Source organism: Dermacentor andersoni, chromosome 1 (assembly GCF_023375885.2).
Source record: "Dermacentor andersoni chromosome 1, qqDerAnde1_hic_scaffold, whole genome shotgun sequence".
In the NCBI taxonomy this organism is placed as follows: Eukaryota; Metazoa; Arthropoda; class Arachnida; order Ixodida; family Ixodidae; genus Dermacentor; species Dermacentor andersoni.
The window spans coordinates 193164343-193190133 of record NC_092814.1 but is presented as its reverse complement, the minus strand read 5'-3'; the positions used below and the strand labels follow the sequence as shown (position 1 = coordinate 193190133).

General features: G+C 42.8%; 1 protein-coding gene across 11 annotated transcripts in view; it reads left to right on the top strand.

Annotated features, from left to right (window-relative positions):
* LOC126547008 (lysine-specific demethylase 8-like) overlaps positions 1–25791 on the top strand; it is a 74936-nt gene that overhangs the window by 37010 nt on the left and 12135 nt on the right. For 6 of the 11 annotated variants that reach the window (XR_008609045.2, XR_008609046.2, XR_008609044.2 and 3 more), the window contains 2 exons: positions 11634–11684; positions 15274–15420. Coding sequence is in view for 5 of the 11 variants with exons in the window: in XM_055062907.2 (XP_054918882.1) it covers positions 11634–11684; positions 15274–15420 (198 nt within the window). In the remaining 6 variants the exon portion in view is untranslated. Of the gene's footprint in view, positions 1–6195; positions 6221–11633; positions 11685–15273; positions 15486–25791 lie in introns of those variants that run through there. The other 5 variants (XM_055062910.2, XR_008609048.1, XR_008609047.1 and 2 more) reach the window with 5 other exon arrangements.

Below are 25791 nucleotides of genomic sequence, written 5' to 3'. Positions count from 1 at the left end.
CACAGGGATTTGTGGAGGTTTGAAGGAATTTTTTCTTTTCGGTTCGTGGTGGCTATAAAGGTTTCACCGTAGCTCAGCCGTCGCAGCACTGATCTTCCGGTGGGCTTGAACTTCAGTCATTCTAATTGACTCGCTTTATGAGCTTCAGCTAGTTCTTGCCAGGTGTTGTGTACGCCCATCTTGAGAAGTCTCGTAGTCGAAGCCGTAGATGGTAGGTCCAGGGTGATTTTGATGGCTTTGCGTATTTGAATGTTAATTTTTTCTACCTCTGCATTCTTCAGCGCAAGGTAGGGCGTGCCGTATGTCATTCGACTGGTGAGGAGTGCTTGCATCACGCGTAGCGTGTCTTGTTCTTTAAGTCCGCTTCTGTGGCTTGCAACTCTCCTGACGAGATGCGTGAGCTCTGATAGTGTTCGCTGTAGTTGCGGGAGGGTGGCCGCCCCAGGCCTGTCTTTATGTATGTGTAGCCCTAGAACTCGTAGGGTTTCCACTTTTGGAATGGGCGTTCCATTGAGGGTGACGTTGGGATCGGATTCATCATAGCCGGGTGGTCTGCCTCTCGTTCTTGACTTGAGGACGAGGTGTTCCAACTTCTCGGGAGCACAGCGGAGGCCGCATTTGTGCAAGTAGCTCTCGATGGTATCTACTGCTTCCTGTAGGTGTGTTTCTTGTGTTCCAGTGTTTGAGGCCCTTGTCCATAACGTGATATCACCTATTAAAAAAAAAAAAAAAAGAAACCTCGACTGAGAATTGCAAAACGCAAGCAGACGGCAGGTATTAAAGTAGAACTTGGTAAATAGAAGAGTATCGTAGCAGTTTGGCTGGGATGATCGAGTTGTTTCAACTGACTGAATGGCACCACATTATTGGTGCTGTTTGAGGTTCATTTTTCTTGTTTTCCTTTCGTTCCACTACGAAGTCTGGAGCAGCAGCCTTCTTCACTGACACAGTTACGATTCACATGATTTGTACACAATGACTTACTGTGAGTTGCATTGCTAATGGAGACGTGTAAGAATTGCTAGCCTTTCTGTGCACTGATAGTTTAAAGCACTAAATGCTTTCTCTCTCTCTCTCTAAAAGGCATATTAAATGCAGCATAGGGAGTCTTGGCTACTGCAGTCATGTATCACTGACAATAAATTGTATTGATATTACAAAGTCAAATGTGTTGCACTCAAAGCTAAACAAGTTGTGTAGTGATTTTCCTTTCAGTCAAACACCTGATGATGCAACCACAAGCAGTGTGTTCTCAATTCTACTTCACCTTCATGCCTTCATTGCTTCCATTTGGCCTCAGAATGGGGGATTACTGTTGGTTTCCTAACTGCACCTGAGTAGCGAGGATGAGAGATTGAGCTTTGGCACCAAGTACTTACATTTGTCACTTGATGCTCATGCAAGCCATGATTTGACAGCTCTGCTGGTGGTCATTTAGACTTAGCAACATGGATAGATACTAAGCTACTTTGTCCTTGGTTGTCAATCTCGACAGATTTTTCAATTGAAACAAAACATTTTTTTCTTCTTAGCTTGTAGTGAAGGTTACCCTGTCTCCAGCTCTTGTATCCAGTGTGGCTGTTGTAACCTGCTGCAACAGTGATTTGATGCACTTTGATTACTGATTACATCAAGCCACCAGCACAGATGAGTCATTTCACTGTCAGGCGTGATCGGTGATTTCCAAAGCAAGTTTAGAAGCAGATTTTGAGACAGGGTTCAAAGGAAAATGGTCACACTGAGAGTTGAAAGTGTTTCTAGCTGAATCTTTCTCCAGCAAAAAATGAGTGCATTCTTTTTGCCAGTGATTTATAAAAATGTTAGACGTTTTATTAGTTTTCTACATTATATAGGTGATAGCACTTGCATTTTTTCCTCTTTTTGAAAAGAAGCACTGCCAAATCTTGATGCCGAGTAGTACTGGCTTTAAGCTTGTTGGTTTGATACAGTTATAGGCACTTTAGCACTTCAGTGATCTTCCTTCCATGAGCATGTCACTGAAGTGCCATGTCCCCTATAACTGTTGATGCCACTTGGAAAAAAAAGTGAGAGAATAATAACATATTACAACAAAAAAACTAAATGTACTTCGAGCTCACTGATAAAAAAAAAAGACCAAGGATCAAGTACATGGACATTCAGCAGTGTCTTCTTTTGCTCAAAATGTTCGTCATGTTCTGCTGACTCATGACTTCTTGAAAAAAATTATGGCCTTTTATAAATCCTCTCCAACATTGCTACTGTTATTAATGGGGAATGAAGCATTGCTTCTAATCATCATCATCAGCCTATTTTATGTCCACTGCGGGACGAAAGCCTCTCCCTGCGATCTCCAATTACCTCTGTCCTGCGCCAACCGATTCCAATTAGCACTCGCGAATTTTCTAATTTCATCGCACCACCTAGTCTTCTGCCTTCCTCTACTGCACTTCCCTTCTCTTGGTACCCATTCTGTAGCCCTAATGGTCCAATGGTTATCTAACCTGTGCATTACATAACCTGCCCAGCGCCATTTCTTTCTCTTAATGTCATTTAGAATATCGGCTATACCTGTTTGCTCTCTGATACAAACAGCTCTCTTTCTGTCTCTCAAGGTTACGCCTAGTATTCTTCGTTCCATCGCTCCTTGCGCGGTCCTTAACTTGTTTTTGAGCTTTTTTTGTCAGTCTCTAAATGTCTGCCCCTTATGTCAGCACCGGTAAAATGTTATGATTGTACACCTTCCTTTTCAGTGATAATGGTAAGCTTCCAGTCAGGAGCTGACAATGTCTGCCGTATGCGAACCAACCCATTTTTATTCTTCTATGAATTTCCTTCTCATGATCAGGGTTCCCTGTGATTAATTGACCTAGGTAAACATGCTCCTTCTCAGACTCTAGAGGCTGACTGGCGATCCTGAACTCTTGTTCCTTTGCCTGGCTATTTATCATTATCTTTGTCTTCCGCATATTAATCTTCAACCCCACTCTTACACTCTCTCTGTTAAGGTCCTCAATCATGTGTTGTAACTCGTCCGTAGTGTTGCTGAATAAAACAATGCCATCGGCAAGCCGAAGGTTGTTGAGGTATTTGTGGCGACACACTCCGCGCATATTTCTGCGCACCCTCCGTCGTCTTATCATCTGGCCCAGCATAACAAAGCTGCACGCTGGACTGCATGTTCGATAAAACCTAGCGCCACCGCCACGTCACCCGAGGTATGCGTCACCGACGGTGGCTATAAAAACAGGCTGCCTGGCAGAGAAAGGCCGCCTCCTTCCTACCTTCCGCTACTGGGACGAACGTAGCGTTGGTATGCCCGTCCGCTGCCATCGTTAGTTGAATAAAGAAGCGTTACGTTTTTATGTTAGGATTCGTCCTTCGGTAGACACGACATCCCACATATTCTTCATTGATCCTTACTCCTAAGCCTTCCCAGTTTAATAGCTTGAAAATTTCTTCCAAGCACACAGTGAATAGCATTGGAGAGACCGTGTCTCCTTGTCTGACCTCTTTCTTTATAGGTATCTTCCTACTTTTCTTGTGGAGAATTAAGGTAGCTGCGGAATCTCTGTAGATATTTTCCAGGATATTTACGTAAGCGGTCTGTACTCCTTGATTACGTAATGGCTCTATGACTGCTGGTATCTCTACTGAATCAAATGCGTTTTCGTAATCTATGAAAGCCATATATAGAGGCTGATTGTACTCTGCGGATTTCTCAATAACCTGATTGATGACATGGATGTGATCCATTGTAGTGTATTCCTTCCTGAAACCTGCCTGTTCCCTTGGTTGAATAAAGTCCAATGTTGCCCTTATTCTATTCGAGATTATTTTGGTGAATATTTTACATAATACTGGGAGTAAGCTAATGGGCCTATAATTTTTCAATTCTTTAACGTCTCCCTTTTTGTAAATTAGTATAATGTTTGCATTCTTCCAGTTTTCTGGGAACCTTGCAGTCGATAGACACTTCGTGAGGAGAGTCGCCAGTTTTCTAAGCATTATGTCTCCTCCATCTTCGATTAAATCGACTGTTATTCCATCTTCTCGGGCCGCTCTTCCCCGTTTCATATCTTGCAAGGCCCTTCTGACCTCATTGCTAGCTATAGGAGGAGTTTCTGTATCCTGTTCATTACTGTTTTGAATGGAGTTATCATGAGTCCTCTGGGTACTGTACAGGTCAATATGGTATTCTTCCGCTGCTTTTACTATATCTTCGAGATTGCTGATGATATTATCCTGCTTATCTTTCAGTACATACATCTTGGTTTGTCCTATGCCAAGTTTCTTTCTCACTGATTTCAGGCTGCGTCCATTTCTTACAGCTTCTTCAGTATTTCTCACGTTATAATTTCAAATATCACTTATTTTCGCCTTGTTGATCAGTTTCTATCTTATCTCTTGAGTTGGACACTTTCATTCTTTGTTGTTTCTTTATTAGGTCCTTTGTTACTTGGGAGAGCTTGCCTACTGGTTGCCTTGGTGCCTTGCCTCCCACTTCAATTGCTGCCTCTGAAGCCAGCCTAGTTAGGGTTTCATTCATTAGCTCTATATCATCATCATCTCTCTGTTCTAAGGCTGCATATTTATTTGCAAGTATGAGCCTGAATTTGTGTGCATTTACCCTTACTGTCTCTAGGTTGACCTGTTTCTTCTTGACGAATTTTGCCCTTTCTCTCTTCAAATGGAGATGAATCCTAGCCCTCACTAACCTATGATCACTGCACTTTACCCTACCTATCACTTCTACATCCTGCACTATGCTGGAATCGGCAGAAAGTATGAAATCAATTTCGTTTCTTGTTTCACCATTAGGGCTTTTCCCGGTCCACTTTCTGTTGCTACGCTTTTTGAAAAATGTGTTCATTATTCTTAGCTTATTCATTTCTGCGAATTCTGCCAGCATCTCTCCTCTAGCGTTCCTAGAAACGACGCCGTAGGTGCATATTGCTTGTTCACCAGCCTACTTTTTCCACACTTTTGCACTGAAGTCGCCCATTACTACAGTATACTGAGTTTACACTTTTCTCATCGCTAATTCAACATCTTCATAAAACTGATCTGCTTCCTCATCATCTTGAATGGATATAGGAGCGTAGGCTTGTACTACCTTTAATCTATACCTGTTATTAAGTTTGATTACGACTACTGCTACCCTCTCATGAATGCTGTAGAATTCGTCAATGTTGCCCGCTATGTCCTTGTGGATTAGGAATCCTACCCCATATCTTCTTATCTGGGACACCACAATAGCAGAGGACATGGCTGTTATTCAGTAATGTATAAGCGTCACCAGTTTTTCTAATCTCACTAAACCCAATGATATCCCAAACAATGTCTGATAGTTCCTGAAAGAGTCCTGCTAAGCTAGCCTCACTTGACAGAGTTTGGCTTTTAAAGGTTGGCAGGGTCACTTTCCATTGGCGGCATGTCCGGACCCAGAGATGCTTAGCAACCTCTGCTGCGTTACAGGTCTGACCGCCGCCTTGATCAGGTGCTCCGCAGCTGCTGGGTACTGAGGGCCATGGGTTAATTGTAAGAATGATCTGGGAGGTAGTGGCTGAATACTGCACCAGGGAGGCCAGTTCCTGTTCTGGTGAGGGAGTGTCTTTGCTCAAGCTTAGTGGGCCTTCCTAATTTGGTTGGACCTGGATTAGTATAGCCCCACTCGCTCTCCGCATATTTTGCCGGTGTCAGGCGTCACTCCAAGCCTGCAGATGTAGTGCACTGCAGGACGTCGAAGTCAGACGCACCATCGTTAGATGTTAAAAAAGAAAAAGAGGATTCGAACTTTCTGCTATGGCAACCGAGTATTCCACATAGCTCAGTCAGATAATCCCGCAGGCGGTGAGGCTACCTTATCGCTGAAAAGTACAGCCCAGAGGGCCCTACATGCGTAAGAGGTCCGTCGATTGACATGGTTTGTACATTTTGTGCGTGGAAGCAATAGACGGCCCTGCTACCACCGTGCTACAATACAATACAATTCCCAGGAATACAAACAAAAGTACGCTAGAAGGAATAACTGCAAATGTAAACGAAAGGAATGGATGCAAATATGATCATTCTGACTAGATGAAAATCTGTACGTTAACCTGACAAGTGGTGGTGTCAATACTTGCTTTTTCCTTATTCTTTGCGTGAATACTGTAAATACCTTCTCGTCACTTTTCTCTGTTCCTTTTATGTGGACATTTTGCACCATCAAAGAAAGCCCGTTTTGGCAGCGCGCCTCGTAAGTTGCTGTGGATAAATTCTTGAACATTGTAGTGGTATGGAGTGGGCAGTGCTAACATCTATTCATGTATTAGGTTCCCCGAATACATTTACAAGATCTGTATAAGCTAGCTTCTATAACTATAACTTCTATAAGCTATGTAGGCTTATAAAGAGAGAATCGCAGCATGTGCAGTTAGGAATTTGTCCGCATTATGTTTTATATTGTCACTAGAAAGTATGTGCAAAGTATGTCAGTAGCGTATTGCAAAGCCCTTTTTGTAAAGCTTTCACGCCTAAGAGATCCATTGATTTATGCGCCCTCTCCGGGTTTTGCTGATCGTCATAGGTTGCACGATATAGTGTCAATTCACAATGGTCCCAACATCGTGTTTCCCGCATCTCACGCACGCACGCAGCTTTGAACACACCTAGGTACACAATATATTTTCGGTGAATTTGAACAGCGCTTAAAACTTGGTGTATAAAAGTAAGCAAAGGGAAAAGTTTTCAGCGCTTAGCGCAGTGAAATGTGTGAAAGTAGCTGCTGGGGTCACTGTATTCCTTATTAGCATTGCTTCCAAAATGTTCACCCCCTGCTTTTCCAGCAGTTTTCATTACACTTTGTGGATTGCACGTGAGGACATTGTCTTTTATTGCAACGAATTCTGCAAACGCAACCTTAGTGTTGGTGGGCTCTGCATCAACCCTTGGTATGACTTGACTTGAAAGCTCACGTAGGCAACCAAAGATTGCTAGTGCTGCCTTTTCATTTTTTTTTCTTTAAGTTTTAGTTGGTTTATCGTCATCAGCAGCAGCCTATTTTTATGTCTACTGCAGAACGTAGACCTCTCCCACGGATCTCCAATTACTCCCATCTTGTGCTATATGATTCCGACTTGTGCTTGCAGATTTCCGCATTTCATCACCCCATTTAATTTTCTGCCATCCTCGACTGTGCTTCCCTTCCCTTGGCACCCATTCTGTAACTCTAATGGCCCACCGGTTATCTACCCTATGCATTACATGGCCTGCCCAGCTGCATATTTTCCGCTTATGTGAACTTGAATATCGGCTATCCCCATTTGCTCTCTCATCCACACTGCTCTCCTCCTGTCACTCAATGTTACACCGAACATTTTAATGCGTAAACATTCTCTGGCGAGCACCCCAGCAAAATATGTCCGTAATGCACTAAGTGTCACACTGTTTATCAGCAAAATAAATGCATAATTAGTGAAATTAAGTGTAAATGTAGATGATTGGTAGCTTTAGAATCGATAAAGAAAGAATGGAAATCGAAAAATAAATAAAGAAGAAAAAAACTATTCTCGTCATGTTCCCTTGAAAGCTTACTTTTCTGCATTACTGATCTGCATGTAAAGAAGCCTGCTTTGGGATTTCTAAGCGGAGTATAAAAAAAAATCATAGAATAGTTGATTGGTAGATGTGGTAGTAGTGTAATAGTAGATGATTGATAGCCTTAAGTAATTGGTGATGTTAAGGTGACGTCACAATATAAAAATGAAGTAAAATAAAATAAAGAAATACTGTGTACTCAAACCAGCACAGAAGAGAAAGGAGGAAGTTGACGGAGATGAAGAACAAGCAGCTACGGCGACACAAGAACAGCGAGACAATTCAAAGTGAAGGAGGAGTAGACTCCCAGCCTCTGCAGAAGAAATGCAGCTTGCCTTATTCACAAAACTAGTATCCTGCGGAATGCAGCAATAAAAGAAGATTGCAATCCTGTGATTGTATGGAATGGAATTGTGTTTGGAACGTTATGATATTGTCTTAGCAGGATAGACATGATAAGCAGCAAAAATTCTACAGAAATTCTGAGAATTGTCTAAAGCGATTGGTCGACATGCATAAGTTAGGAAAAGTAAGCAAAAGCGAAGTGACAGCTGAGCCAAGGAATGCTTGTGCACTAGTACACGATTATCATAATTTTTATAGCGCTTTTTCGTTCCATCGCTTCTTGCGTGGTCCTTCACTTGTTCTCGAGCTTCTTTGTTAACCGCCAACTTTCTGCCCTGTATGTTTTTCGTTCCATCGCTTTTTGCGCGGTCCTTCACTTGTTCTCGAGCTTTTTTGTTAACCTCCAAGTTTCTGCCCTGTATGTTAGCACCTGTAGAGTACAATGATCATACACTTTTCAACAGCAGTTGTAAAGCTCCCGGTTGGGATTTGGTAATGCCTGCCGTATGCACTCCAACCAATTTTTACTATTCTGTAAATTTCTGTCTCATGATCAGGGTCCCCTATGAGTAATTGACCTAGATAAACATACTCCTGTACAGACTTTAGAGGCTGACTGGCAGTCGTGAATTCTAGTTCACTTGCCAAGCTATTGAACATTACTTTTGTCTTCTGATTAATTATCTTCAACCTCACCTTCACACTTTCTCGGTTGAAGGGCCCTTCACCAGGTCTGGCCATTTTGAGCCGACAAGCGCAGAGCATACATTGCGCGTTAACGATCGTGCCTGCAAAGTATTACATCGCTACGCACTATGGAAAGAATTGAAATTCACACTGAATGCCGTTTTCCCTTCTGCTCACCGCACTCCAAGCTGGAGAATGATGTACACATGCTAGCGCGCCTACGTACATGTGTTTGCAGTGTGACGGTGTGATGTCGCTCGTAGTGACACGTGATTTCGAGAATTATTCAAGGCAACATCTATTATTTGTGTAATATGTTGCTTGAATGAACAAATTAAAGCTTGGAGAAATAATAAAACACACAAACCGCAGCAAGATAGATGTCCTTCTGTTTCATCTGCTTCAATAAAACTTGGTGCTGGGCTAGTTGGTGATGCATTCTTTAAAACTGAAGGTAATGCTAAAAAGGAAGAACACACGGTGAAAAGATGACACAACGACGAAGATGAAGGAGAAAACACACAAAAAGATGGGCCCACTGTACTAGAAATATGCTTCAATAAAACTTGGTGCTGGGCTAGTTGGTGAGGCATTCTTTAAAACTGAAGGCCATTGATCTTCGTCGCTGTGTCGTCTTTTCACCGTGTGTTCGTCCTTTTTAGCGCTACCTTCAGTTTGAAAGAATTCATCTGCTTGTTCCCACGTCGTTCAGTAGCGTGTGCATACACCAAAACTATGTCATTTTCTACCATGTTCCAGTGCTGGATCATGCTCTGTGATACACTTGTGTGTCCCTCAGTATTCGTGTAGCACTGGCTTATACCGCTAGTCAGGTGTCCTCGTGCACAGCACGCAAAATCGTGCGCTGCGCGAAACGAGACAATCACAACAGCTCACGCGGGACACCGTCAGCGGAAGTGCGCCGCGCCGAAAAAAAGCAAGGGAAAAAAAAAAAGAACAAAAGCGGGGCACGTGAAGTATTCGTCACATGATCCTCGAGGTCTGGTATGGGAGAACGCAAGAAAGGAATTTTGCTTGTGGAGGCTAGGTGGGGCAAGTGGAGATAGTGTCTTGCTTGGCAGTGGAGCTTGCCTCCTGAAATCATGGGTTCGAGGCACTGAAATATTTCTATCTCTGCTATTAATGAGCCGATTTGAAAAATTTTTGCGGCAAAACACTCGAGAGAGGACACGTAACAACTTCCAGCGTATAAACACAATTTGCTATGGGACCTGGTGAGGGGCCCTTTAATGTCCTCAATCATTTGTTGTACTTTACGTAAACCCCGGTGTTTCTGAACAGGACAATGTCATGTGCAAACTGAAGGTTGCTGAGATATTTGCTGTTGATTTGATTGATTACTGCCAAGGTATTTAGGTTTTGATTGCGGGGCAAAGCCTCTCTTGATCTTGACGTGGTGACCAAGGCTGGTAACACTGCAGGGCTTGTCGGTTCCAGATATCTGACAGTAGTGTGCTGTCAGAAGGGGAAGTAGAATGCATGTTATTACTGCAGGATTTCAGTGCGCATAGTGCTCCTGAAATAGTGTTGCGGAGATGTTACTGACAATCCATACCTGGCTCTCCATGTTACAAGCACTGAGGCTTTACCTCGTCATCTACAAGTGTTTTTTATCATAGTTATACAGGTGAAAATTTGCAGTTGAAGATTTGCAAAGTGTAGAACATGCTTTCTGGGAAATTAAATCATTCAGTAACATATTAACTGTGGTGGGAAGATAAACATATTTTTCTTTCTGTTATGAGCACATAAACCAGGAAATTCTGTGAACTTTTAATGTATCAAGAAAGTCATAGAGGGTGATGACTATTAAGTTTTATGGAAGTTTTAAAAATCGCCTGTGGCAGATAGCATAATTCTCTTTGAGCTGGATTATTCGAAGAGGCGGACATTACTAGCATGAGAATTCGAAACACTTAATCAGCTAATTAGCAAACATATATTAATTAACTTGATTACCTTACGGTACATATTGCAATTTACCAATTGTAGCTGGTGAGCTTGCAAGACATATCCACTTGAAATGAATTTTCAGAATGACACCAGTTTTGAGATAAGATTTCCTGAAGTGTGGAACAAAATACATGGGCACTACAGTTACTTTTGTGCTTTGGCACATAAAAGAGCGTTTTGTTAAAAAAATAAGTGGAAGAACAGTGCATTTTTCAGGCAAGTTTGATGGGGCATATCACCAAACTGGCTTCATTCTGGAAATTCATTCCTAGTGAATACACCATGCAAACTCGCCAGCTACGATTTGTAAATTGTAATATGCGCATTAAAGTAATTTATTCAAACGATAATTAGAGGATTTTGTTAGTTCAATGTGTTTCGGTATCTTGTGAAAGTAATGTTTGCCTCTCTGAATAATCCAGCTCAAGGGCTAGAATTATGTTATCTGCAACAGGGTGTTTTTAAAGATTCTGTAAAGCTTAAAAATGATCGTCCTGTATAGTACCATAGCTTTATCCTGCTTTTTGTCAAACCTAGCTCGGGCACAATTACGATAATTTTTAGAATGTTACCTGCACGCAGATTCTTCCTGTCCCTTTTATGGTTTACCGTTGGCATATACATTTTGATTATTCTCCTGACAGATATATCAATACAGCACAAGCAACAAACTGTTGTGCTGTAATTTAGACGTCGACAGGTTAACCACATATTGAGAGGCTAACAGGAAGTGTTACTATTGTTATTGGACAAATCAGCATCAAAAGTCAACAGTATATAAAATTTAAGTGCTAGTGATGTGATGACCATGGCAGAAGTTTGCACACCTCTCTCAAAAGCAGTGGTTCAGGATATGTGACCACTGATATTTCAAGGATAATAAATATTGTAGCTTATTTGTACAGTGTTTCTCTACTGACAGTGGTTTGTTCAATAGTCCAGATGATGTTTTCTTTTTTGCAATGGGAAGTCAGTGTAACATTTGACTGGCATGCAGTACGACAAAAAACAAATTTTTGGCTTATAATTTTTGCACTAATTGCATGTATATTTAACTTTATTTGTAGGGCCCAGATGTAGGTGTGGGCTACATGGCTCAGCATCAGCTGTTTCATGAGGTATGATTATCAAGTTCTTACATTCCTCTGCTAATGACTTTATTCATTAGTGTCGCCACATGGTAATTACCTTTCTTCTTGTATCGACATTTCTGAGGGTAAGCTTTAAATGATTTAAAAAAAAAAGTTAGCTTGAAGATGTCTCTGTTATTATGATGTCGTTTGAGATGTTCACTGTTCCACTGCTGTAATAATTTGCTGTTTGGCAAATATTTCAGTGCTGAATCGCTGAATCATTGTGAACATCATTATAAATAATAGGGCCATAAAATAACACATGTAGTAAGTCATGACCCGCTCACCACGTAGCTGCATGGCAGAAGCTTGTATTAGCCCTTTCATTACCACAGAGAAAAGGCCCATAAATAAATTGTACAGATAATTTTGTCAACTGATTAATAATTTGAAATGAGTGTAACAAAATAAGAAGAATTGGGGGAACTGAGAGGCTTGATTGTTAGTAACAACTGTATGGAGCCAATGGGCAATGAAGCCAAGGAAAGCTGAGGGAAATTAATAAAAGGAAATCTACAATATATATGATTTCGGGACAAATTTGTGATAAGCTGTATGTTTTTAATAAAGGAAAACGGAAACGAGGAAGAAACAATTTCTTGCTGGTGGGAGACAAACTTGCAACTTTAGCTTGATGCATGCGATGTTATACCAGTTGAGCCTCTATGACAGCTGTTCCTCCATCCACTTTCATGGTTATCTGTGTACGTTTATCAAACTTAGACATGTAATTGCTAGCCAGCACTGCATATGACCATGGTGGAGGATGTGGAACATGCTTTCATCTGCAAGCATCATGTGGTATATGATCTTAGGAGCAGGCAACTGGTCAGTAAACCCTTGGGAGGCTACTTCGAAGCATCAAATCTCCTGAAGTCGAGACCCTCACTGTGCGGTGGACGGGAAGAACTAGGGGAGGAGGTTGTTTCTTGCTTACACTCGTATGAAGTCAGCAGACAATGAAGCGAAGGAAAACATAGGGGAATGTAGTGCATTTTTAAAATTCAAATGCAGCAGTTTCCACACCTGCACCAACTGTGCCAAACGGGATTTGCTGCACGATCCTGATAAAATTGACCAAAATTGTGCCAAGCTGTGGCAAAGCAAGGATTGAAATTTGATGGCATATCTACCGCTGGCAACTGCACCACTGCCAAGACGAAACCTGTGCAGCCTGACCATCTCTGTGCCGTGCATATTAGTTGATACTCCTCTTGCCACCCGAAATCCTCATTTCATTGTAGCTGCGCTACTGCAGACAACAAAATCATGGAAGTGTACTGTTTACGGCGAACATTGCAAAAGCCTTCCTCCCGTCTTGAAGTAATTCTAGTCTGTTCTAGCTCTCTGGTGGCTGGTGCGACAAAGTTTTTCTGTGCTGCACGGAACTGTTGATGATGATACTTGTGGCCATTCCCTTTGTAACTGGCAATCAATGGCATTGGCCAGCTTTTGTTCAGTGTACAGCTTCAAAGTGCTCCAAAGGGAAAATTCTGCTGCTCCAATAATTTCTCCAAATCGTAAGTCCTCGGTAGCATCACTGAAATGCAGAATAAACATGAATAAGGGTTAAAACAAGTTAAGGGGGTAGTGACAAATTCTAGCTTGGAATAACTGGTAGATTTTATTGCTGCATGCTCATAGGTATCATCTGTAAGGTATCAAAAGCAAATGCAGCTTAGAACACAATTTAATTTTGAAGTTCATGCGAGCAACAAATCAGAAAGTGCAGCACCTGTCGATATATTCGTCAGCATAGGTCCTATTTGTAAACAATGTTACGTCGTGAGTTTTGGTGATTGATTTCAATAGCATACAACTTCATTGGCTTGTCTCGCCATTCGGAAGATGTTTCAGCACTGAGTGTCTTGCACTGGCCACACACAAAGTGTGTGTGCAAACTTCTTGCCGTTTATGGATTACCAGGTGTTGGGAGTCATGGTCAGCAGTAGCAAAGCTGGTGGCGACATCTTTTGATGATTTGTCCAGCTACAATGCATTTGAAAATTTTATTTGGTTGCGTCAATGTTATTGTGGAAGCAAATTATCATAAAAGTATGGTATGTCAACAATAATGTTGCTATTAACGCTTCACACCAGAAGTTAAATATTATATGTAAGTTGCAGTATTAGTTTTGCATGTTCTCTGGTTGGACCCTGCCTCCATAGATTCGAACCAGCATAGTTTCTACCACAAACCTCTCTGTTTACCCGGTGGACCGCAAACTGTAACAACTTTACGGACAAGCTAAAACTCTCTAATGCCAGGATCATGCCTGGATCATACTGCATAGTGGACTTCTGCACTGTGAATCATTACGATGGTGTGGCAATGCACAGGAGCACAGATGGCATGGTAGAGGGTGTTCCAGCGTATATCACATGTCTGCTCGCTCATGTAATCATCACTGTTTCCAAGCATGCCTCCTACGTCACGGGGCACCAAGTGCTTTTTGAAATCGAAACTGCTATACTGGTTGTAACATACGAGCATATAAGATAGCAATTGTTGCACGCTTAGGCAAATTAGCTTTTTACCGTGATTATTGGGTCAACAGCTTCTGATTAGGAGCAAAAAAGAGATCCTCAAATTTTTTGTGTCAGTACTACTTTAATTTTCATTATGCTTTCCTGGGATTCATATCCTTCCTTTGTTGTCACTTTTGGCTTCAAATGTAATGAAATTGATATTTTTCCAGAGTGTTACCTCTTTATTACATGAGCTTTTCTTATGATGGCCATTGAAATTTCATGTGCTTCTGCCACGCTGATTTGCATTGATGCATTGATCTCATGGTGGTTGGTCCTTTCTGTACCAATGACTAACCAAGCACAATAGATTTTTATTAAGTTTCGTTGCCATGAAATGCGTTGGGGCCTGTCACAGTCTTGTCTGGCAACGTATAAGGAAGGCTTCGTGGGAAAATGGCATGCAGAACAAAGATGCGTTGTGGCACATTTTGGGGGTGCGTATCTTGAATCTGGGGCTGTTGTCAGCATTCCCACAGAATGGACATGTCTTTAGCACTTCAGCTTCATAATTACATGTCTGCAAAAGTCATTGCTGAATGGTTAATTAGTGATTGCCAGTCAAGGATCATTTTAATGATTATAACTACACGTATACCTTATGCCCACTGCTACAAATGATGCATTGCCAAAACAAAAATGTGCTCTTCTCTCTGCTGCATTGTCTTCAAAAATTAAGTAAAGCGTTTACTGGAACATCTGGTACTGTACTCCTGGAATGAAATGCAACAGGGAAACATTAAACTAGAACACACCATATGTGCAATTAGTCGAGACTGCCATGTCACGTCACTAAGAATGTGACCGCTAAAGGTGATGTGGATTCTGATCTAAGTGTACAAGCCAAAATTACACTAATTTTACACAAACTGAAAATGGTGGTAACAAAAGTGTGCACGTTAGTTAGCCCTAAATTGACGTGTTTCATTCCATCAGTACAGTACTTGACGTTTTTATTGCTCGGCAATCCTCCTTCTGAGCCTTCATTCAGTGGCATGTGCAAGTCATCTGCATTATTGCCTTCATCTAGCTTTTATTATTTCAGATTCCAGAGCTGCGAGATGACATATGCATACCAACTTACTGCTGCCTTTCCGAAAAAGATGAGGAGCCTGACATAAATGTTTGGTTTGGCCCTGAAGGCACCGTTTCTCCGTTGCATCATGACCCAAAAAACAATATTCTAGCCCAAGTGAGAGAACCGTCCATGACTTCTAACCTGTTCATATTGCCAGAATGTGCATCACAAAGCTAAATGTAAGGACACTTGCAAATGGCCTCTGTGTGTTGTGTGCAGCTTTGCAAGTCTGCCAGGAAAGTGGTGGCCTGTTGGTTTGGTTGTGGTGGATCTGTATCACACTCAGAGTGGCTGTGTTAAAGGGGCTGTCTACCGCTCAAAACATGTCTTTGGATTGTGGTGGGAATGACAAGATTGTATGTTACATTGATGTCAACAAGCACGCTTTTATTTTGTAAACAAGGAAATATATTTTTAATTGGCTCTCAAAGTGGTGCAAAATGACATTTGATGTTGCTTGATGGTGAAGCAGTATAAATCAAACCGTGCACTGTCACATCACCTAAAACCTGCGCAGGTAGAGTTAGTTCGCTTAGATACATTGCTGCATTAAAATTGTATTTGATGGGCTTCAGGTAACTTTTCCTTGAATTACAGTAATTTCTTTCTTATTTCCAGTTAGTGCATGTCGAAAAGTGGTGCGGCCTTTGTGCAGATGAACGGATGGGTGCATTAGTAGTTCAAGTGGGCCCTCTTGATATGATGACGTGCTTCAGTGTGAATGGCATTGTGGGAGTGTGGGAACACAAGTTCTTAGGCATCATACTTGATTCTAAACTAACTTTTATTCCACACATAAAGTATGTCAAGGTCAAATGCTTAAAATCAATGAACTTACTGAAAGTTTTATCGCACACGACATGGGGCAGCGACAGGAAATGTTTAATGAATCTTTACAAGAGCCTCATTCAATCACGGTTGGACTACGGTGCCGTGATCTATCATTCTGCCGCCCCGAGCGCGCTAAAGATGCTAGATCCGGTCCACCATCTAGGTATTTGACTGGCCACTGGCGCTTTCAGAACAAGTCCCATTGAAAGTTTGTATGTAGAATCAAATGAGTGGTCACTCCATCTGCAGAGAACATACGTCAGCCAAACATATTTTCTGAAAGTTCACTCTAATCCTCAACATCCGTGTTTTAACACCGTTAACGATATGACATATGCTACACTCTTTCTTAATCGTCCCTCTGTAAGACAGCCCTTTTCACTTCGTGTGAGGGAGCTTAGCTTTGAAATGGATGTTCCACTCCTCAAACATTGTTTAATGCCTCCAGCTAAGCTGTTACCCGCCTTGGGAGTGGCAGCTGATACAATGTGATATATCTTTCCTACAAGTTACAAAGCACGCCCCAGATATCGAAATCCGAATGCATTTCCTGGAACTCCAGTAGAAGCACTCCTGCGCGGAGTTCTACACAGACGCATCGAAGTCACGTGAGGGGGTGTCCTATGCAGCCGTCGGTCCATCCTTCTCGGAATCCGATGTACTGCATCTGGAAACAAGCATCTTTACGACTGAGGCCTACGCACTATTGTCGGCTGTGCAGCATATAAGGAAAACAAAACTGAAAAAATATGTTATATATACGGACTCCCTAAGTGCTGTGAAAGCCTTGATGTCATTCTGTAAGCACAAAAATGCAGTAATCAATGAACTATATTCCGTCCTATTTAAAGCGTATATATGTAACCAGCATGTCATCATATGCTGGGTGCCGGGTCATAGGGGCATCGAAGGTAACGTTCTGGCGGACCAGATGGCCACATCAATTGCATCATATTCTGTTAATCCTACTGCTGCAGTCCCTGTCACAGACCTGAAGCCCTTCTTACGAAGGAAACTGCGAAACCACTGGCAACGCATGTGGGACGCAGAAATAAATAACAAACTGCATGTGATAAAGCCACAGTTAGGTTCTTGGCCTTCCGCAACAAAATCACGGCGAACAGATGTCCTATTCTGTCGTCTCAGAATAGGACACACATTTGGCACGCATAACTTTTTACTCGGTGGAAATGATCCTCCAACCTGTGGTAGATGCGGGGAGAGGCTGACCGTCCTCCACGTCCTCCTGGAGTGTCGGGAAGCCGAATCTGAGAGAAAGAAACATTTTCCCCTAGCATACCGGCAGCACATCCCCCTTCATCCTGTAATGTTACTCGGCAAAGAACCACTCTTTGACACCAACGCAGTCCTAGGTTTATTGAAAGATGTTGTGTTATATGTTATTAGCCCCACACATTCATAGCATCTCCTCTCTTCAGAGGATGCCGCTGTGATAGCTGTTTCGTATAGCACATGCCTCTAGGCCCTTGTGTTTCAAGGGCTCAGGCGAGGCAGTAGTGCTCCAGGAAATTTAACCATCTCACATATTTTCTATATTGCATCATTCTCTCACAATAGATTTTAAAGCTCATAGAACATGTCATTTGTCATCGACATAATCTTATTACATATAGATTTTACGCACTCTAGAGCGACTATTTTTAAGGCCCCTTTAGAGCCACATCACATCAACTTCATAGAACTCATACCTACACTGCGAACCCATCATCACCGACGTGGCGCTCTTTAGCCATACCTGGCCCTTGCGCCAATAAACACCATACATTCATTAATTGTGGGAGTGGTGTGATGGTTGCTGTTGTATTCAAGATGTTGAAAAACCATTGCACATTTATAAGGTGTGCCGGTGCCATCACAACACCAGCGTAGGCATTCCTTACCACACTGCCTGCTAGCTAGACCGTCACACATAAGGCTTAAATTTTGGTGGCAGCTCCAATAGAAAGACAAAGACTATATACGGACTGTGCTTGTAGGAAACAAGCGACATTATAGGTGACACAGACTTATGCAACTGGTTTCATGCTTAGGACGATTATTAGGGTCATATTTCAGTGTTTAACACAAAGTAACTGTTCCTGTGGAAAGCCAATGTGCATCCAGTTTCTCACATTTACGAGCTTTGCATTGCCATCACATCCAGGAATCAGTGTTGCGGGCATCAGTAGACAGTCTTAACTCTGTTGTCACTGCCAGTAATATGCTCACTTTCAGTGCTTTTATGTTCCAACGTTTTATTCAACACGTAGTGTTGTAGTGTATTTAACAGCAATACATAAAATTATAGCCGGATCACTGGTGTTTTGAATGAATGTGTAGCAGTAATAATTGCTCGGACAATTATTTTAGAATTTTTCTGTGAAACTTCAAAGAAGCATTTTAAGGAACATGAATTAAACTAATAATTTGCTATTTTTAGTACAAGTACTGAAAGTAAAAAAAATCTGAAATATACAAAATATGCATCTGGTTCCTAGTTCCCAAATTTTGTAAGTCAGATTACAAAAAAAAAATTATAATGAAGATTTGTTGGCATCAATACCGGCCATAGTGATACCCATGCTACAGTGTACTAGAAGGGGCAGTGCAGTGGGCAGCACACTCCGTTTGGCTCCGGTGGTGGTGCCAGTAGATGTGGTGCTGCGATTGACCACTCTTGAACAGCAGCAGACGAAAAGCTCGAATCCACTGCGACGCACCTATTGGGCGCAAGGCCCACCACTGGAGGTGTGGGCACTGCAATCATTTTGACGTGCAAAGTTGGGTCACGTGATCCCACTTTGCTCTGACAAAGGGAAGTGAAGGGCTGGAACGTGTTTTTTAACCATGATTTCCTAGTGTTTTTCAATTGGAACAGCGTTGTTTTGCACTCACCTCACATGCGCGGACACCTAGAGACTACAAAAGCTGGGAAAGTGCGCTCAAAGTTATCAGCGGCATGGTACTTTTCTGCTCCGCGCCGCAGTGCGTTATGTACGCAAAGGAGTGCTCCATGAGCTTTCACTTTTGCTCCAAACATGAGAAACTTCACGACGCATGGCTGATAAAACTTCGAATGGGTAAGGAATTGAGCTCCTATGCAAGTGTTTGCAGCGAGCACTTCCGTGAAGGAGACTTTGTGTGTGTGGACTCGGAGAGCAAATGTTCGGTGAGTACCAGACGATATGAAACGATCGCTCACGTACAGTGCCCAGTGATCGAGTGATACGCAATACTTGGACCACATGGCGATCGGTGCGTTTTACGTCACTGGTGAGCAGTAGGTGACCGACAAGGTGCCGAATGCAGTCGGAATGCATCACAAGGACTCTCGCTTTCAGGCGATACAGAAATGCATCAACTCTGTGTCCCCAGCGCCCACCGGTGGGGCAAGAAGTGCAGGCAACCATGCGCTCCTAGTATCGCACTTTGATCGCTGAGCACTTTTCGTTGGCTGCAAACCGCCAGCTACACCTTGCAGCATGCTAGTGCATTCAAATGCTCAAAGTAATGCTGCCGGGTGTCACATGGAGCTTTTTCGATTCTGAGTGAGCCCGAATGGGACCAAATTTCTCGATTGCGATTGTTCCCTTTGTGCAGCTGCGGAAGGGAGTCAATCGCCAAAAAATTCGATCCCGATCTGGCTCGATTACAATCGAAAATGCACCGTGTGACAACCGTATAAGATTCACGCAATAAGAAGCAACAGATATTAAAATTGTTCGACAGACAAACGTGTGGTCGTCGTCACACTGGCAAAAATCTAAAATGTTATCTAGCTACAATGTCACAAAGGGAACCCCTGTCAGAAAAAAAAAACAAAGCTAAATTCTCTGAATGATGTGTGCACCTGCATATGGCTCTTGTGTGTAGTCCTCAAATCATGTGAGAAAGGTCGTGGCTGCGTGCAGCTCAAAGCATGTTGGGTTGCTTCACACAAAACGGAAATCCACTTGCGTCGTGCTCCATGGGGGTATGCATGCTAAACACGAATATAAATTTGCGAATGTCATTTCTTTGTTGTGTCAACCACGGCCTGTTTGTAGATTCAAACCAACAATGAATGAAATTACATGGCGGTCACATTGTACGCCTTTCTTGCAGCAAAAATATGTTTCTCTACCGCAAGCACTCGCTAAAGCCCCTTTGATGCTTAATTTTAATTTGACACATTGATTTCTTACATTTTACAAAAGCAGCGTGCCCCGCCTCTGCAGTTTCCATGTTGGTGGCCATAGCAGACGATTCCAGCAGTCGGTGCGATGTGTAAGGTTTTATACAGAAGTTAATTTTTTCGGAACAGGTCATTAGCATATTGTACAGTCAGTGACAAAGCCATAGCAGTATTTTACTGATTTTGTTGAAGTGAAATAAAAAAAAGAAAAAACGCGTCGCGAAAGCTGTTACGGGCAAAGCAGTAGAAGACTGGCGGAGCAATCCAACTTAGCTCGTCACACGGATGACTCCGCATGGCGGCGTCACGATATGTCCTCACCCCCGACATGCTTGCTGAGCGCAGAAGATTTTGTTCAGATTTTTGCCCAAATCACTTAGTTTATTTATTCAGCATTATCTTCTTAAGATCAGAAAATGAAATGCGCATTGTTTTTTGCCCACAGATGCAAAAGCGGTTTCTGAAATTACTGTAGCACGTCTGGCCTTGCCGCTGAAACCTATCCACGCAGTGAGGAACACGGGCACTTTCGATCATGATTGAGACCGATCCGAATGAACTTTTTCAACACAATAGAAAATGATCACTGCTATAGGTTCAGCAATCAAGATCGAGTTTGTTTGGCTTACAGAGCTTGAAGGCGCAGACGACGGGCTATATGAACTCAAGTGAGCAGATTCTGATCGTACATATTCACAATTGAATGACTGCGTGACAGGGAAATCATACGTAGCTGTTCCTTGCAACATCAAAAGTAAGTAAACTAAGCTGTTGTGTAACACGTTCATTCTCTCCTTGGCACACCATTCAACAGCACATTGTAGGTGTCTAAGAGCCGTCTTTCTACTCCTGACGCGAGCAGAAATGCTCATGGATTGAATAAGTCACATTCACCCTAAAAAAAAAAAAACAATTTATTCTGGAAATGTCACTGAAATTCAACTTTAGAAATCTATCATATGTTGTGCCTGCAAAGTAAACAAGAATGAGCAGGAGCGGATTAGCACAAAAGTGATGCAGGAAGCCAAATGGCAATTTCGCTGACATGGCAAAGCAGCTAATTGTATTTATGGTGACCGTGCTTTGGTGAGAAGTCTAACGACCCATTGAAAACACTTCGTCCATAGGACATCCCAATGATGTCCAATGTCCATGCACCATTTTGGATACAAGTAGGATGTCTGCTGGACATTTAATGACCCATTGAAAACACTTTGTCCATAGGTCATCCCAACATGTCCAATGTCCATGCACCATTTTGGATATAAGTAGGACATCTGCTGGACGTCATTCTCGCAAATTGTGTCACGAATGTCCCAAGGATATCCCACGTGGACCTGTTCAGGTTATTCCACCATGAACGTGCCAAGGTTATATCCCACACGGACCTTTTCTTTTTTGACATCCACGTGAATACAGTAGAACCTCGTTGATACGTTCCCGTTACATACGTTGTCCTGGTGCCAACGTTCGCAATCGAGTACAGAAAAAAATGACCCAATAGAGTTACACAAATTTTTTACCGGTGCATACGTTGCCAGCAAACACGGTTTTGGCACCAACGTTCAGCACGTCGCCAAAGTACGATTGTATGATATGTTTTCCAGCCGCTAGATCCCATGTAGACAAAATGCGCGAGGCGCGCGCTACCGAGAACAGTATATAGCTGCCCGCCGCGGCAGCTTCACCGCAATGCTCGTCCGCTCGTCTCACGTGAAAACGCCGGCGCGCACTCAGTTTCTCATTTCGGTACCAGCAAATCTCGCGCGGCATTCACAGCTATCACCGCCAATCCTAATGCGATAAGCATCTTCGCCTGTCTGTTTCACAGCGCGTGGTGCGGTCTGAAGCGTAGCGCACGCTTTTAACCCTTTCGCTGTCGGACCTTTCTGGCCGTGACGCACCCCCAGTGTCGGCTTGGTTTCAGGGAACGAGCATAACAGGGAATGAACATAGCAATTTATTTTTGATTATGATTGGTATACAAATAACGTAGTCAATGCTATATGCACATTTCAGTGTTCTGCAGCTGCTGTTAGTAAACATCATCATCATCATCATCAGCCTGACTATAATATCCGTTCAACATCCGAATCTGACGATGCGGAACCGTCTTCCTCACATGCGACTCTGTCCGAGTCTGAATCCAAGCTCGGCTCGTATTCTAAATCGGAATTGAGCCACCGCACCAATGAGCAGACGAAGGTCCCGCGCGCTCAGCCATCTGAAAGCAACCGCGCGCTGGGAGGCTGCGCTTTCAGTCGCCCGCACAACGGAGAGAAATGGGACGTTGCGTGATCAAGAAGACAGAGGGAGATGGAAAAAGGCTAAACAAAGTTCGAAGGGCTTTACGTTTACTGCTGCAAGTTGGAAGCGAGGGTTCGGCGAGAGAGCGAAAGCAGCAATCGAGTCACTCTTTTCGGAGAGGCAACGGCACATGCGTCTGAACTTGACGCGGCGTAGCAGACACACCAACAGAAGAAAAATAAAAACCTTCAAACTAGCGGAGATGGCAGAACAACCCTTGAACCCATAACCACACGCGCGCGACGCATGATCCAGCGAACGCGAACAATAGTTGAGTCTGTGAAATTCTTTTGTTACTTTGGATTGTACGTTGCCCTGTTCTTACGTTTTTTCTAGCGTTTTTTTTTTTTTTTTTTCAGAACGTGTGACCGAGGTTCTACTGTATTTGTCCTCCAATTGAAGCGATGTCTCATAAGTTTCCCCGTAACACAATAAAGTTTTCTCGCATGTTCAAATTAAAATCCCAAGCTATCACGTCTGCAGCTCGTATTTATGTTGTACTACAAATTTTCTAATGCAGTTTACTTTGAAAACTTGTTTAGTTCAATAAGGCAATTGCACTTGGTGGTAGGCCTAGAAGAATGAGGAGTGTGCTGCACTTCCGTGCAAGTGTGTGCGCGCGTAACATGTGCGCACAATGTATCTGTTCTTGATGCGTGGGCCATTGTGTCTGTCACACAGTGTGTGCTGCCACCGTAATTTACATTATGGGGAACACTATGCAAAAGGCCTTGGCACACGTCTGTAAAGTGTACACAGCATGTCCACATAATTTCCCTTGCGTATATGCAACGGATGTCTGCAAGACATGGAAAGTGCGGCAAAACGGTCATTTGTGGGACATTCGTAGAACGTATTTGTCGCATACCGAAGATATTGGTGTCCTGGCAGTGGATGTCCGCAGGACACCCGTAGTACGCCATTGTCGTCACTGGGGAGGTACAGCATTTCAAAAAAGGGGTACCAGCTCATGTTCTGTGTAATCAGTAGCTAAATGTTCACTATACTGTCATTGCAGAATATGGGGACACACATTTAAAAGCCAGTAGGGCGCAGAACACAGACATCTGGAATAGTTTTCCACACTAATACAATGACGGCATTGATTGCTGTGGGCATATGAACAAATTAACTGCATTACAAACATCCTGCTGCTTGCTTTGCTTCAGTGAATTCTAGTCCCCGTAACAACAAAAGTAAATTTAGATTAGGCAGTTACATTGTACGATTGTTCTCTTCTTGGCACACCTTTCAACAGCTAGCACATAAAGTGATGCCCTGGAAAATAAAAACTGCAGACGAATAATTTCACACAGAATCAGCTGGCCTCGTTGCTGTTGACGGGAACTGAAACATTCACCAATTTAAGAGCAGCAGACATTCAGAGAAAGCAGACCACCTAGCAGGTGCTTTCGAGCCACACAATAGGCACTGTGTGCAAGAGTGAGCGATTGCAGTGCTGCTGCTCCGTTCGTCACCGGCGGCGTCAGGTGCCTCTATGCGTCACTGCCTCCGCGCGCTGCACTGCCCCTTTCTAGTTCACTGTACCCATGCTATGCGGAAATGCAGTAGTTTCGCAAATGTCAATTCAGTTAAGTTGGTTTTGTACAGGGAGCATTTCTTTGTACTCATTGCGGCTGGCACCTAGTTTGTTTTTTACTGCATTCTTTAGGCTTGTGAAGCAGTGGTTGTTGGGTCAGGAAGCATGGACTAGCCACCTCATACTTTACTATTGTGTTTGATTATCTTGGCTGTGCAAGCAGTGTGGTCCTGTGTGCATTCAACTGGCGCTGGAGCCTCCACATGCTTTGTTTAGTTCCTGTACAGTGTTGTACAGTAATGTGGAGTGTTGGGCAACATTGTACAGTAATGAATAAGGGCACTTGCACAGGTGGTGTTCAAAATGTGAGATTATATAGCTAGTCAAGCTTTGGTCAAAGGTCAGTCTGAACTCGATTGTGTCCTCTTGTGTGAATGAAAACCCTGCACAATGGGAAGTGTTGCTCGTAATAATTTGTACAAACACTGTTGAAGTGCTGAGAGGTTAAAGAAACCCATAAGAGGAAAAATGAAGTTGCACTTCATATTAGTCAAACACAATTATCAAAATAACACGCACTCATTAGCATCTGCAGTTGTTTGAAACATGATTACAGCAGCCTATATGTTGGATACGAAAATTGGACAACCGAAGACAAGCTTTTGTGTCTTCTTTGCTGCCATTTAAAAATTTTGTTGCCTAGTTGACCAAAGTGCAAATTTTGAATCTATTTATTGAAAATGTGCTACGAGCACTGAAGGCTAATTTCAATGGTACTGGAGGCTAATTTCGAAGATCTCGGAGGCTAGGCCTAGTTTTGCCTGCGCGGCGCGTCATGCAGTAAAAGTGAATACACTAATCTTTTGCACTGCAGCGCTTAGCCTTGCGGCTCGCACAGCCAGGCACGTGCAAAGAGAGATGTCAGTGGAGAAGTGCGATAGTGATCTGCTGCTTGTGTGCAGGTGTGCAGCTACGCGCGGCAGTGAGAAAGGCCAGTGTTGCTTGACGACGTATTCGTTGCGGGTATGCGGGAGTTTTGAACTGCTGTGGCGAACGAGTGCCGAACCCAGCAGAAAGTGAAGTACTCGGTGCACAACGGTTGGGTATTTTTTGGTTTTGGAGACGAATCTAGTTCGTTATATCCATTGGCAGGACAGTTTCACTTCGTTAAAACATGGTTTTAAATACATGCATCTCTATAGGGATTTCAAGGGGAATTTCATTTACTTTGTTATAACCATTATTTTGTTATATCCCATTTCATTATAATGAGGTTCAAGTGTAGAATTCCAGTGGAAATGTTTAACACTGTGTAGAAAAACTGTAGATTCAATTGATGGATTTCTACATGTATGGTGACGAAAGAGTTTAGAGGAGGCCAAGCAAAAGTTATGTCTTCAAAATTTCTGCTCGTTTTCTAAAGAAACCACTGCACGTTTAGATAGTGTGAATGGTAAGCTTTCTATTGGCTACAAAATGGGAGGTCCTTGAAAAATGGTAGACAGTCCCTTTAACATTTGTCATGTGTCCATTTCAGTGTCTATGGCATGCTCTAAACTTAACAATTCCTTTTGGCACAGCTGAGCTTGCTGCTTTGTTTGCTGTCAAAGGCTAGAAAAAGCTGCTGCTTGTG